Raw genomic sequence first — 12,952 nt, 5'->3', positions numbered from 1 at the left:
CTTCACAAAAAAAATACAGTTTTATATCTTTATGTTTGAAGCCTGAAATGTGGCAAAAGGTCCCAAAGTTCAAGGGGGCCGAATACTTTCGCAAGGCACTGTATGCACGCATCCGCTCACTTACACTACTGACTACTGACTACACACACCGTTGTTACTTGTATATAGTTTACATTATTTAATAAATATATTTTTATTATTCCTTTATCTCCACGTTGTCTCCCTCAGCCTCAAGTCTTCTTGGGTATAACGCTACAAGCTTGGCACACCTGTATTTGGGGAGTTTCTCACATTCTTCTCTGCAGATCCTCTCAAGCTTTGTCAGGTTGGATGGGGAGCGTCGCTGCACAGATATTTTAAGGTCTCTCCAGAGATGGTCGATTGGGTTCAAGTCCGGGCTCTTGCAGGGCCACTCAACAACATTCAAAGACTTGTCCCAAAGTCACTCCTGCGTTGTCTTGGCTGTGTGTTTAGGGTCGTTGTCCTGTTGGAAGATGAATCTTCAAACCCAGTCTGAGTTCCTGAGTGCTCTGGACCAAGTTTTCATCAAGGACCTCTCTGTACTTTGCTCCGTTCATCTTTGCCTCGATCCTGACTAGTCTCCCAGTCCCTGCCGCTGAAAAACATCCCCACAGCGTGATGCTGCTACCACTATGCTTCACCAGAGAGAAGGTGCCAGGATTCCTCCAGACGTGACGCTTGGCATTCAGGCCAAAGAGTTCAATCTTGCTTTTCATTTACCACAGGTGGACTCCAAGTTGTAGAAACATCTCAAGGATGATCAATGGAAACAGGATGCACCTGAGATCTCATAGTAAAGGGTATGCATACTTACATAAATAAGGTATTTAATTTGTATTATTTTTAATACATTTGCAAAAAATTCAAAAAACCCTTTTCGCTTTGTCATTATGGGGTATTGTGTGTAGATTGATGAGGAACATGTTTTATTTAATCCATTTTAAAATAAGGCTGCAACGTAACAAACTGTGGAAAAGGTTAAGAGTTCTGAATACTTTCTGAATGCACTGTATATGTGTCGCATTGACAAGAATACAAACGCGTATGGCTTTGTTTCAATTGATTCCACATGCATGAATAGTATAGCTAAAATTTAGCTGCAACTGACATCTGTTTCAAATCAGTGTCTGCAGCATTTTTGGAGGAACACATACAACTACCAATTTCTTAGCTCAGTTTTTCTGTTTTGAGGGTTTCTCTTGGGCTAGCATCCACTGAGAGAACGTCTGCATATCCCCTTGAACCCTATAAGTGCCTTGATGAATATTTTACTCACTTTCTCACTGCTTTCTCCCCCACTATATATTCTTCTCACCTAAACTCTGCGGCTTCCGCCACAGAGATAACACTGAGGTAATGGTGGATGGTGATGAGCAGGGAACGGAGATAAGGAGTGCCTCAAAGGGCCAGGGAGGAAGATTATTCTGTCACTTCACTGCATTGAGTCTCTCACTTAGCCTGTAGCATCCCATTCATTGAGCAGGCTCACTGATCTCCACTGTGTCACAGTGCACAGCAGCAGGCACCTCAAAGACCAAGTGCAGCTGAGCCGAAGAAGTAATGGTCTTTGCCAGTGTAAACACTGGCATTTCAAAACCACTCATGATAAAGATTGAGTGTTAATTACCATTTTAATTATATTAAGCATGTTACATTAATCAAACAGCCCCTTGTCAAAACACACAAATTAGCAATGATTTGCAATTACTACAGGTGATTAATTCAAGATGAACAAGTGCTCTGCTTCGGTATTATAGAGCTGCTGACATGGGAGGTCATTAGTTCACCCAGACCAGGTAACCCATCAATCATTCTTTCAACTTTGTAGAAGCATTTCTGTCAGGTGTGCCTTCAGTGGGAATCTCTTTGCTGCTTTTTAATTGCCTCTGTTTTATTGAATTTAAAGCACTCAAACCCCAGCAGACCGATGACTAAATTGATGTTTTTCATGGATTCCAAGTCAGGAAAGTGTTTCATTAAGCTGTAGTTGAGCAGAACAGGCGTAATAGAATGTCATGGGGTTTTTGATATCACACATAATAAGGGGTCGCAGGGGTTCCTTTATTTTAAAGAGAGATTTCTTTAACCAAAAGCCCAGACTTAATTCATTATGCAGTCAGGTAGTCAGTGTTATGACATTCCAGTGACCACTAGACTCTGAAGAATGGTATGTTTTTATCTCAACCCAGAAAGAAACCTCCAACTGGTCAGTTTAAAGCAATACCTGAATTTCAGTTTGAGGTTGATTTATCCTCTGATAACTTCTTCTCGTTTGAATACTCCGGTAGTGTCATGTTCAAACATATTTTAGCAGACATTGCATGTTTTTCAAGCTGCATTTAACACAAAACTCTTCTTAAACCATTAATGACTTATGAGGTAAACTCTCGTTACCTTAAATACCTTCTTTCTCTAAACACCGCACAAAGTATATATAGTAGGCCTATGTGATCTATTAAGGATGTGATAAAGTATCTGCAGTTTTTGCTCATTGTCTTTCTCTACATCTTTCTACAGAAGTTAACAGCTAAATCCATGTTTAATCCATTTCCTTTTCCCAAGTGGTGGACTGAGATGTAAGGGGTTATGCACAGAGAATGAATCGAAATACTTCTGAGAAAAAAATGTTTTCTCGGCAACCTCAGGTGGCCAATAGTTGGCAGGAGTTCACCCACAAGTAATTAGGAGATCGTGCCAAGTCTTAGAAAATCCACTATCATGTTTGATCCTCCTTTAAACCAACCCTAGGAAACCATTTCAAAACTGCAGCATATTCAGCCTGGTTAACTTTGTTTTCCATTCACATACTCTATTACTTCAACTTGTTTGCAAAATAATGTTATCCTATCCCTCTCTCCTTTGACTCATTTGAAAAGGCGTTTCAGACACATGGGCTGCATTTACACAGGCAGCTCAATTCTGATATTTTACCCAATTATTGGTCTTTTGACCATTCTGATCATATCTTTTGACAATAATTGGGCAAAAGATCAGAATTGGACTGCCTGTGTAAACAGGTTGACATAAGTAGAGATCTTTATCTGTATCTCCAACCAATTTATAGAAAAATAAATAAATAAAAAGAAGCAATGAGGTTTTGGAAAGCCCAACAGTGAGAGTTAGGCTATTTGTTTGCTATTGTAGCAAATTCAAGGGGTAGCCTCAATCAGGACTCGAATATGGGTCTAGCGACTGTCGAACCAACACTTTAACCAGCACTCTTAACTAGCGCTTGTATTCCACCTCGCCCTCGTGTAGGTGTTGGCAGGCATGCTAGGTATCAACAGCCAATCCAGTAGGAGCTGGTGCTACAGTGAGCTTCGATTGGGCAATAGCACCGCGACATAGCAGAGTATTTGCATATGAAGTACACCTCTCCCCAACTTTGGTCCCGCCCTGTTCATGTTCCTCACCCATGCTTGCATCGTTTAACGGTCCTGACCAGTTTGCTTCTTCCATAGGAAATGAATGGTTTTCCGTAGTTTCATAGCCCACACCGTCTTCAGTTAATACATACTTCTGACATCAGTGTAGCAAATTCAAGGGGTACCCCCGACCAGGGATTTAACCATGGCCTAGCGACTGTCAAATCAATACCTTAACCATTATGCCATTAAGGTCAGAACTTCTTCACAAGGTTACTGTTGGTTTAACGTTGTTACAATATGTGGTTTCTTTAGCTAATTGATTTCCATTCAATTATGAAGATCCAGGTGGGGCATAGAGATTGTTAGGATAAAATGTCACAAAATAAGGTAATATTACCAACACCATTAACACCAGAGATTGGAAACTGAAATACAGTATCTTTGACAGCACTACAATTTGATGAAAGTAGATTTTTAGACAGCTAAAAAGAAACATCTAAACTGATGTCATAATATTTGCATTTTTACATTTGTAATTTAGCAGTATGTATAATCCAAACTGACGATCAGGGCATTCAACTATCGAATTTCATGATTTAATAAAAATAGTCTTAAAGCAGACTCGGTGTTATTCTTCTTACCGAATATTATTCAAATTGATCAAACATCTAATACTTGCCAAAAACAGCATTTCTTGGTCATATGTACAATAAGAGGCATTGTAAGAACATACAAATCCACTGATCTCATCTACAGTTGAAGTCGGAAGTTTACATACACTTAGATTGGAGTCTTTAAAACTAGTTTTTCAACCACTCCAAAAATGTCTTGTTAACAAACTATAGTTTTGGCAAGTCGGTAGGACATCAGCTTTGTGCATGACACAAGTAATTTTTCCAACAATTGTTTACAGACATATTATTTCACTTATAATTCACTGTATCACAATTCCAGTGGGTCAGAAGATACCATACACTAAGTTGACTGTGCCTTTAAACAGCTTGGAAAATTCCAGAAAAGGATGTCCTGGCTTTAGAAGCTTCTGATAGGCTAATTTGCATAATTTGAGTCAATTGGAGGTGTACCTGTGGATATATTTCGAGGCCTAACTTGAAACTCAAAGCCTCTTTGCTTGACATCATGGGAAAATCTAAAGAAATCAGCCAAAACCCCAGATTTTTTTTGTAGACCTCCACAAGTCTGGTTAATCCTTGGGAACAATTTCCAAACGCCTGAAGGTACCACATTCATTTGTACAAACAATACAAGTATAAACACTATGGGACCATGTAGCTGCCGTAACGCTCAGGAAGGAGACGCGGTCTGTCTCCTAGAGATAAACATTGGTGTGAAAAGTGCAAATCAGTCCCAGAACAACGGCAAAGGACCTTGTAATGATGCAGTAGGAAACATGTCCAAAAGTATCTATATCCACAGTAAAACGAGTCCTATATCGACCTAACCTGAAAGTCTGCCACTGCTACAAAACTGCTACAAAACTGCCATAAAAAAGCCCTACTACAGTTTGCAACTGCACATGGGGACAAAGATCGTACTTTTTGTCCTCTGGTTTGATGAAACAAAAATACAACTGTTTGGCCATAATGACCATCGTTAAGTTTGGATGAAAAAGGGGGGGGGGGGGCTTGCAAGCCAAAGAACCCCATCCCAACAGTGAAGCACAGGGGTGGAAGCATCATGTTGTGGGGGTGCTTTGCTGCAGGAGGGACTGGTGCACTTCACAAAATAGATAGCATCATGAGGCAAGAAAATTATGTGGATATATTGAAGCATCATCTCAAGGCATCAGTCAGGAAGTTAATGATTGGTTGCAAATGGGTCTTCCAAATGGACAATGACCCCAAGCATACTTCCAAAGTTCTGGCAAAATGGCTGAAGGGCAACAAAGTCAAGGTATTGGAGTGGCAATCAAGCATATAGAAAATTGGTGGGCAGAACTGAAAAAGTGTGTGCGAGCAAGGAGGCCTACAAACCTGACTCAGTTACACCAGCTCTGTCAGGAGGAATGGGCCAAGATTCAGCCAATTTATTGTGGGAAGCTTGTGGAAGGCTACCTGAAACGTTTGACCCAAGTTAAACAATTTAAAGGCAGTGCTAACCAAATACTAATTGAGTGTATGTCAACTTCTGACCCACTGGGAATGTGATGAAAGAAATTAAAGCTGAAATAAATTATTATTCCTACTATTATTCTGACATTTCACATTCTTAAAATAAAGTGGTGATCCTAACTAAATTTTTACTCTGATTAAATGTCAGGAATTGTGAAAACCTGAGTTTAAATGTATTTTGCTAAGGTATATGTAAACTTCCGACTTTAACTGTATGTAACGTTATCACCCTGCAACAGTTGAGTCTATGTTATAATCTGTGTTGTTGATTAACGCTACCACCTAGTGGCATAACGATAGTACTTCATTAAAACGTAGGAACCTTTTCTGGCATCAACGGTTTCCTGGGGTCCTTATTCATTGTGGGACACAACAATTAGCTGTGGCTAACTATCTCTCCAGTTATAATTGTATTGGCACTGTGTGCAACAGCATGCAAATTTCATCGAACGTTTTGGGTAAGTGTGAGATTTTTACGTCCTTGATAATAGATATCAAGGACGTACAAATCTCACACACTACATAGCGTAGCTTATTATCAGATAGTGAATTAGCTTGTTGCGCTGGCTAGTGCCAGAAATGCGTTAGCTTGTCAGCAGTTAGCATATAGCTAGCAAGCAAAGCCTAGCAATGATTTTTGCTGCTCTTAGCGTGTTCTAAATATTAGTGATTTAATGTTAGCTCCAGCCCAAACATATAATTTTTCATGATAGACGGCTGTCCACCTTGTTTGTAGACTGTTAGAGTAGCTAGCTAACGTTAACTAATAAACTGATCCCTGCCTCAGCAGTTGACTAATGAACGATAACGTTAGCTAGCTAACACTACAACATCAACTCATTCTGAATCTCACTTTTTCAGTTAAAAGAATATGAGCAAAGATTCCAAGATGAGAGCAACAATTAATCAGAAGTTAACTGAGATGGGTGAACGAGAGCGGTAAGAACATTTCACAAATGTATATTTAATCATTGTTAGAAGTCCCATCAACTCTATGGTCACTGGTGGTCACTTTTCTTGCTTATGTTGGTTGATCCACAGATTGAAGGAGTTGCTTAGAGCTAAACTCACTGAATGTGGATGGAGGGATCAGCTGAAAGCTCATTGCAAAGGTAAGAGTTACTTTCATGTGTGGTGGGATGTCATGAAATGTGGCTAATGGGAATCATGACTATTACTCAGAGCCATCATGCACCATAAAAATCCAAAGGGCCCGAATGTACGTGAGGATGACTGGGGTGGTGGTACGGAGGTAGCCGCGCGTAAATGGCAGAATTTTTTATTTTACAAACACCTGAAACACCCTTTTCCATCAATCTAGCCATAATCATTACGTGTAATTTTCTGCAATAATTATATTGATATTTCTCTGCACATTTAAGCATACCTGTTGATCTGTCTGTATCATCCTGACTGCTGTTTTTAAATTTTAATAAACTGGTTATGCTACTCGGTAAATTCTGGGTAAAAGATTTAAAGGAATCTGAGTCTTATTCAGTAAAGCTTGTAATTGCTTGCTTTTCTAAAGTCTACCAACCTTGCCAGGATTCATACCATCTAAGGTAGTTAGACACACTAGCTACTCTAACTTCGTTGATAGCCTGAAATGGCTTCTTGGCAGCTAGTTATGAGATTGGGAATATATCTGCTAGCTAAAGCCAACTTCATAAATGGCTAGGTGGCTAGTAGTATTACAGAGATCAACAATATTTTAAACAGAACAAATTTGAGGGGACATGTGCACCCTTTGAGCATGACACCTCTGACACTGTAAAACACGGTGTAACCATCATGCCACTCATCAAGTAACTGTTTTGCAGATGTCATCAAAGAAAAGGGCTTGGAGCATGTGACTGTCGAGGACCTTGTGGTAGAAATCACCCCTAAAGGAAGAGGTATTTAGGCCTTTTTGTTGTTGTGTATACAGTATCTTTTTTTCTCATCCCTCTGTTCAATAACTTCCATGAAGTTCATCGACATTACTATCATAACCCGAACCCGAATACTGTGTCTTTATTTCCCCCTCAGTTCTGGTGCCTGACAGCGTGAAGAAGGAGCTGCTGCAGAGGATAAGAGCCTTCCTAGCTCAGCATGCCACATAATTGAACCGGCGTGATCTTTTTTAAACCCTTTTGGTATCAGATTTGTTATAGAGAGCTTGTTTTCTTTTCGCCATCATGCTGTTATTATTAGTTATGTGACCCAATCTTCCATCATGATTTAGACTTATTCAATTGCTTTGTTCAATGTCTGATTTTTAAGTTCTTTACATCATGCAGTTCTTTACATGATGCAACGATTCAACTTGTCAATAACTATACATTGTATTAGAATACATAACATGCTATGCTGTTTTTACAACAATGACTTTTGTTCTGTGGATTGTCTTATTTTTAGTTGGTTTGTCATTAGAGAAAGGCTTTTGAGAGGGGTTGTAATAAAGCTGGTTCTAGGTTTTGTAAGAAGTTCAAAGCGATGTTTTGTTTTTGAAAAAAGGCTTGCAATGACACTCTTTTAGACCGTGTAAAAGTCGGTCTGTGTAGATTAACCTATTTAATACTTAGATACTCAATTGAGTATCTGGCCTGTAGTTAATCTCATACTAGAGGTACTGTAAAAGAATATGCGCAAATAATTAAATAATTTACTTAAACTCAAGATATGGAGCTGTATGGGCAATTTACCATAGTAACCTGAAATGCACTACAAGTGGTGCATTGAATGCTAATAAACGACATACACTACCGTTCAAATGTTTGGGGTCACTTAGAAATGTCCTTGTTTTTGAAAGAAAAGGACATATACTGTCCATTAGAATAACATCAAATGTATCAGAAATACAGTGTAGACATTGTTAATATTGTAAATGACTATTGTAGCTGGAAATCGGCTGATTTTTTAATGGAATATCACATGGGCCCATTATCAGCAACCATCACTCCTGTGTTCCAATGGCACGTTGTGTTAGCCAATCCAAGTTTATCATTTTAAATGGCCAATTGATCATTAGAAAACCTTTTTGCATTTATGTTAGCACAGCTGAAAACTGCTGTCCTGATTAAAGAAGCAATAAAACTGGCCTTTAGAATAGTTAAGTATCTGGAGCATCAGGATTTGTGGGTTCGATTACAGGCTCAAAATGGCCAGAAACAAATCACTTTCTTCTGAAACTCATGTCTTTTCTTTTTCTGAGAAATGAAGGCAATTGCATGTGACAAATTGCCAAGAAACTGAAGATCTCATATAATGCTGTGTACTACTCCCTTCACAGAACAGTGCAAACTGGCTCTAACCAGAATACAAAGAGTGGGAGGCCCCCGGTGCACAACTAAGCAAGAGGACAAGTACATTAGAGTGTCTAGTTTGAGAAACAGACACCTCACAAGTCCTCAACTGGCAGCTTCCTTACATAGTAAGTGCAAAACGCCAGTCTCAACGTCAACAGTGAAGAGGTGACTCCAGGATGCTGGTCATCTAGGCAGAGTTACTCTGTACAGTGTCTGTGTTCTTTTGCCCATCTTAATTGTTTTGTTTTATTGGCCAGTCTGAGATATGGCTCTTTCTTTGCAACTCTGCTTAGAAGGCCAGCATCCCAGTCGCATCTTCACTGTTGATGTTGAGACTGGTGTTTTGCTGGTACTATTTAATGAAGCTGCCAGTTGAGGACTTGTGAGGCGTCTGTCCTCTGTACTTGGATTAGCTAACACAACGTGCCATTGGAACACAGGAGTGATGGTTGCTGATAATGGGCGTCTGTATGCCTATGCAGATATTCTGTAAAAAATCTGCTGTTTCCAGCTACAATAGTAATTTACAATACTAACAATGTCTACACTGTATTTCGGATCAATTTGATGTTATTTAAATGGACAAAAAATGTGCTTTTCTTTCAAAAGTAAAGGCATTTCTAAGTGACCCCAAACTTTTGAACGGTAGTGTACATGTTCCCATAATGACAACCCTGCTGCTGCTTTACTTCCTAGAATAACAGAGTGGTCCTGACAGGGGGGAGCGATTGGGATGGAGAGGGGGAGATTATGAAAAGATAAACACGAGTGTTCACAGGGAGAGATATATCTCATGTGGATGCACCAAGGGACAAATTGCTTTTACAGAGAGGGTTTTCAGATTGTTCCAAGGTCCTGTGAGTGTAGTGTGTGAAATGAGCTAGTGTTCATATGGGAGACTCCTTGGGTTGACAAGTCCAGAAACTAAAGTTATACCATGGTGTGATGGTTAAAGAAAACCTGTAACAAAGCGGGGTCACGACCCCTCTCCACAATGTCCTGGCTGCTACTTTAAATACAATAGACCATTTATTTAAGCCTTTCCTACTCTGAACACAACTGTATAAACTTCATGTCACATCTGTAAAATGCATTTTCACAGATAAGCATGTAAGGCTCTGATCTGTTTTGTAGCTTTATAGTTTTGTCAATTCGACACGATGACTCAGATCACTTTGTTTTGTTTAAACCACTCTTGTTACAGACCAAGAATATCAAATAGGCTACAGATTTCATTCGGAATGGCTGTGAACCCGTGCAGTGCACCCCTTGGCATGAGTAGCACATTACCAGGTAGTGAGTGAGCCTTTGCACTGGTCACCAACTGAAGACAGACTGCGTGTTTTCTTTGCCCAAGGACCTGCCGTGACATCAGGCCAGGTGACAACATGCTGATATACAGTGCTGTTGGCCCGGGGAGAGGAGAGAGGCTGCCTGCCTGTAACCCCCCCCCCCCCCCCCCAGCCCCCCGAGCCCAGAACTCTAGCTGGCTCTTTTAATGGCCAACATCAATCCCCATGTTATCGTCAGGGCAATCTCGCTGGGCCCCCAATATATAAAGGGTTCAACACGCTAGCTGGCCCTGCGCTGCCCATAGAATTACTGGTGAATGACGCATTTATTTTCATACAGATTCTATTTACTTTCTCACTCCATTCTCAACTTGCTCTCAACGCTCTGGACCCACACAGTGCTGTTGAAGAGGCCAAGATACTGAACAGTAACCAGATGAAAAGATCTGAATGGCTTCTCAAATGAAGAAGGACATAGGCTAGATCATAAAGCTTGAACTGTAAAGACAAAGGTAAACAACACCAGATGGCGCCTATTAGTCCACTCAGAGGTCCTGCATACTAATTGGTGGAGTCCTGTGTGGGATGTCTGCGGCCTCTGAGAAACCAATCATAAAGCAGAGAGCGCCACTAGGCTTGGATGACATCATCTGCACTGATGGAGATATCAAGCAGTGGCTGTGCAGAGAAAGGAAAGGAGAGAAAGACAAAGGAAAATAGTCTGTGCGTGTGTGTGTGTGGTGTGTAGATATGTTCAGTAACTGGAATCATATAATTTCAGCATGAAAACAGCTGAGTCAATAGTTAATTAAGCCAAAGTGTGGTCCTGTATATTGAGTCCCTTATGGACAATGTAGTCTTTTGTCTAACTTGGCAACAAGTAAGTGCCATAAACACATTTCTTACAGTACAAACAGAACCGAGGGACAGTAACATTATTTAAAAAATATATTAAAAAACCACACATGACAGCAAGGCAAAGCACACAAGAGAAGTGTGAAATGAAATACTCATTTTAACATGGGATGACGGAATGGAATCCAAAATAGCTGGTCAATCCAAAATATGTATTATAATCATTTTAACACGCGTGCACTTCATTGTTTTACCATTTATGTGATCTGATTTAACAACTGTAATGTCAATACTCCATCATAGAAGTTATATAGATTGAGAATGGATAACTTTTCATTGCAGAGTTTTGTCATTACATTTGTTGAATCAGATTACATAAATGGTCAAACAAGTAAGTGTATGTGTGTTAAAATGATTATAATATAGATTTAGAATGTGTTACCTACTCTGAGTACACCAAACATTAGGAACACCTTCCTAATATTGAATATGGGGATGCTGGGATGCTGGTCTATGTTGACTCCAATGCTTCCCACAGTTGTGTTAAGTTGGCTGGATGTCCTTTGGGGGCTGGACCTGTTATTTTGTTCAATGGAAGGTAGGCTTACTAGTATTGCATAAGCATCGTAAGCACAGAAAAGGTCCTGGAAGAAATAGTCTAATGTAGATATCCCCCCGAATCAAAAGGTCATGAACAGTTGCGAACTCCCATGATCCTATACGGTGTTGACTTTCTACAGTATCAGCGTGTGTGAATGCTATGCTCAATGAAATTCTCTTTGAATTCCTTCTCTTAAATTTATGAGACGTGTAACGTGGGTTACAACTCTTTTGGAGCCTATGCTCGTGCTCAATGCCATTTTCATTCTGGCTCTAAGGAAAGAGGGAGAACTTGGCATGGGGTTAACTGCATTCTGAAGGGGTTTTAACCATATTTACACCCTGTTGTGTCTTCTGGGAACCGTTTTCCACACGCTAATGAGGCTAAGGAACGAGGTCCGCTCTGTTATTCCTGGCATGGCCAAGTCCAGTCACAGGCATACCTCCTCTCGCTTTCTCTTCCCACTCAGTAGCCCAGTGCAAATACTAAATAAGAGGAAATACATCATCCCTTTCAATGTTAAAAGCCAAACCCAGGTCTGCCAAAGTTAACACAAAGCAATCTTAGCTAATGATCAGCAAATGTGTATAAAGTTTCATAGAGCATGACAACATAATTCTTGTTTAGCTTATGTTGGCAGGTGTGCTCGTACACATGTAGGCACACGCATGCAGGCACACACACACACACACACACACGCACACAATCGTGAGTGCAAATGTGCAACAACACGCATGCACACGTATGCACACACAAACACACACACACGCATGCAAGGGTGTGCAGTCATAAATATAAACGCTAACACACACAAATAAATGAGTAGGCGGTATGTAGGCGTCACTTCTCTTTTTATAAGCAATTCTAACTGACTAGACCTAAATTGGTTATTCATTGTTAAAACCTGTGTGAGGTTGCTTTACTTGTTACACCTAATGGATTGGGAAAACTTGTATTGGAGCCTATAACTGTACATTACGGATGAAAAGAGTCAGATGTTCCATTGCTTTAGTTCAGTACACATGGGTGGCAAATTGCAATGTTTAGCTACAGTACATTCCATTACAACTCAATTGATGCAATTATCAATTAGATTTGCTCAATCTAAAACATTTCATTCAACCATTTTAGTACACTACCTACAGCATAGAAGTGTGCAGATGGAAAAGCTGGGGGGTCTCCGTGCAACAAAACAGAGCTATGGAGAGAAACATAAACCAGACATTGTTTACCCTGTTTCTGATGTAAAGGGCACTTACTGTCATGTCCAATGCTCCTGCTTAATTTGCTGCTGCTCTGGCCTTTGAAGTGTGTGCGTTTTCTATTTCCTGACACTACCTCTCTGACTCTGTGATATTGCAACTGGATACCTCATGTTTCCATGTTGGGGTTCTCT

General features: G+C 40.1%; 1 protein-coding gene across 1 annotated transcript; it reads left to right on the top strand.

Annotated features, from left to right (window-relative positions):
• Positions 1-5,850: 5,850 nt before the first annotated feature.
• On the top strand, positions 5,851-8,270 carry LOC109901503 (transcription and mRNA export factor ENY2-2). The gene is made up of 5 exons (XM_020497502.2): positions 5,851-5,979; positions 6,383-6,460; positions 6,563-6,633; positions 7,342-7,416; positions 7,550-8,270. The coding sequence occupies exons 2-5, from the start codon at positions 6,393-6,395 to the stop codon at positions 7,621-7,623; spliced, it is 288 nt and encodes a 95-aa protein (XP_020353091.1). The 5' UTR covers positions 5,851-5,979; positions 6,383-6,392; the 3' UTR covers positions 7,624-8,270.
• Positions 8,271-12,952: the final 4,682 nt, after the last annotated feature.

The sequence above is a fragment of the Oncorhynchus kisutch genome, linkage group LG13 (genome assembly GCF_002021735.2).
Source record: "Oncorhynchus kisutch isolate 150728-3 linkage group LG13, Okis_V2, whole genome shotgun sequence".
NCBI lineage: Eukaryota > Metazoa > Chordata > Actinopteri > Salmoniformes > Salmonidae > Oncorhynchus > Oncorhynchus kisutch.
This window is presented reverse-complemented; position numbering and strand designations above follow the sequence as displayed.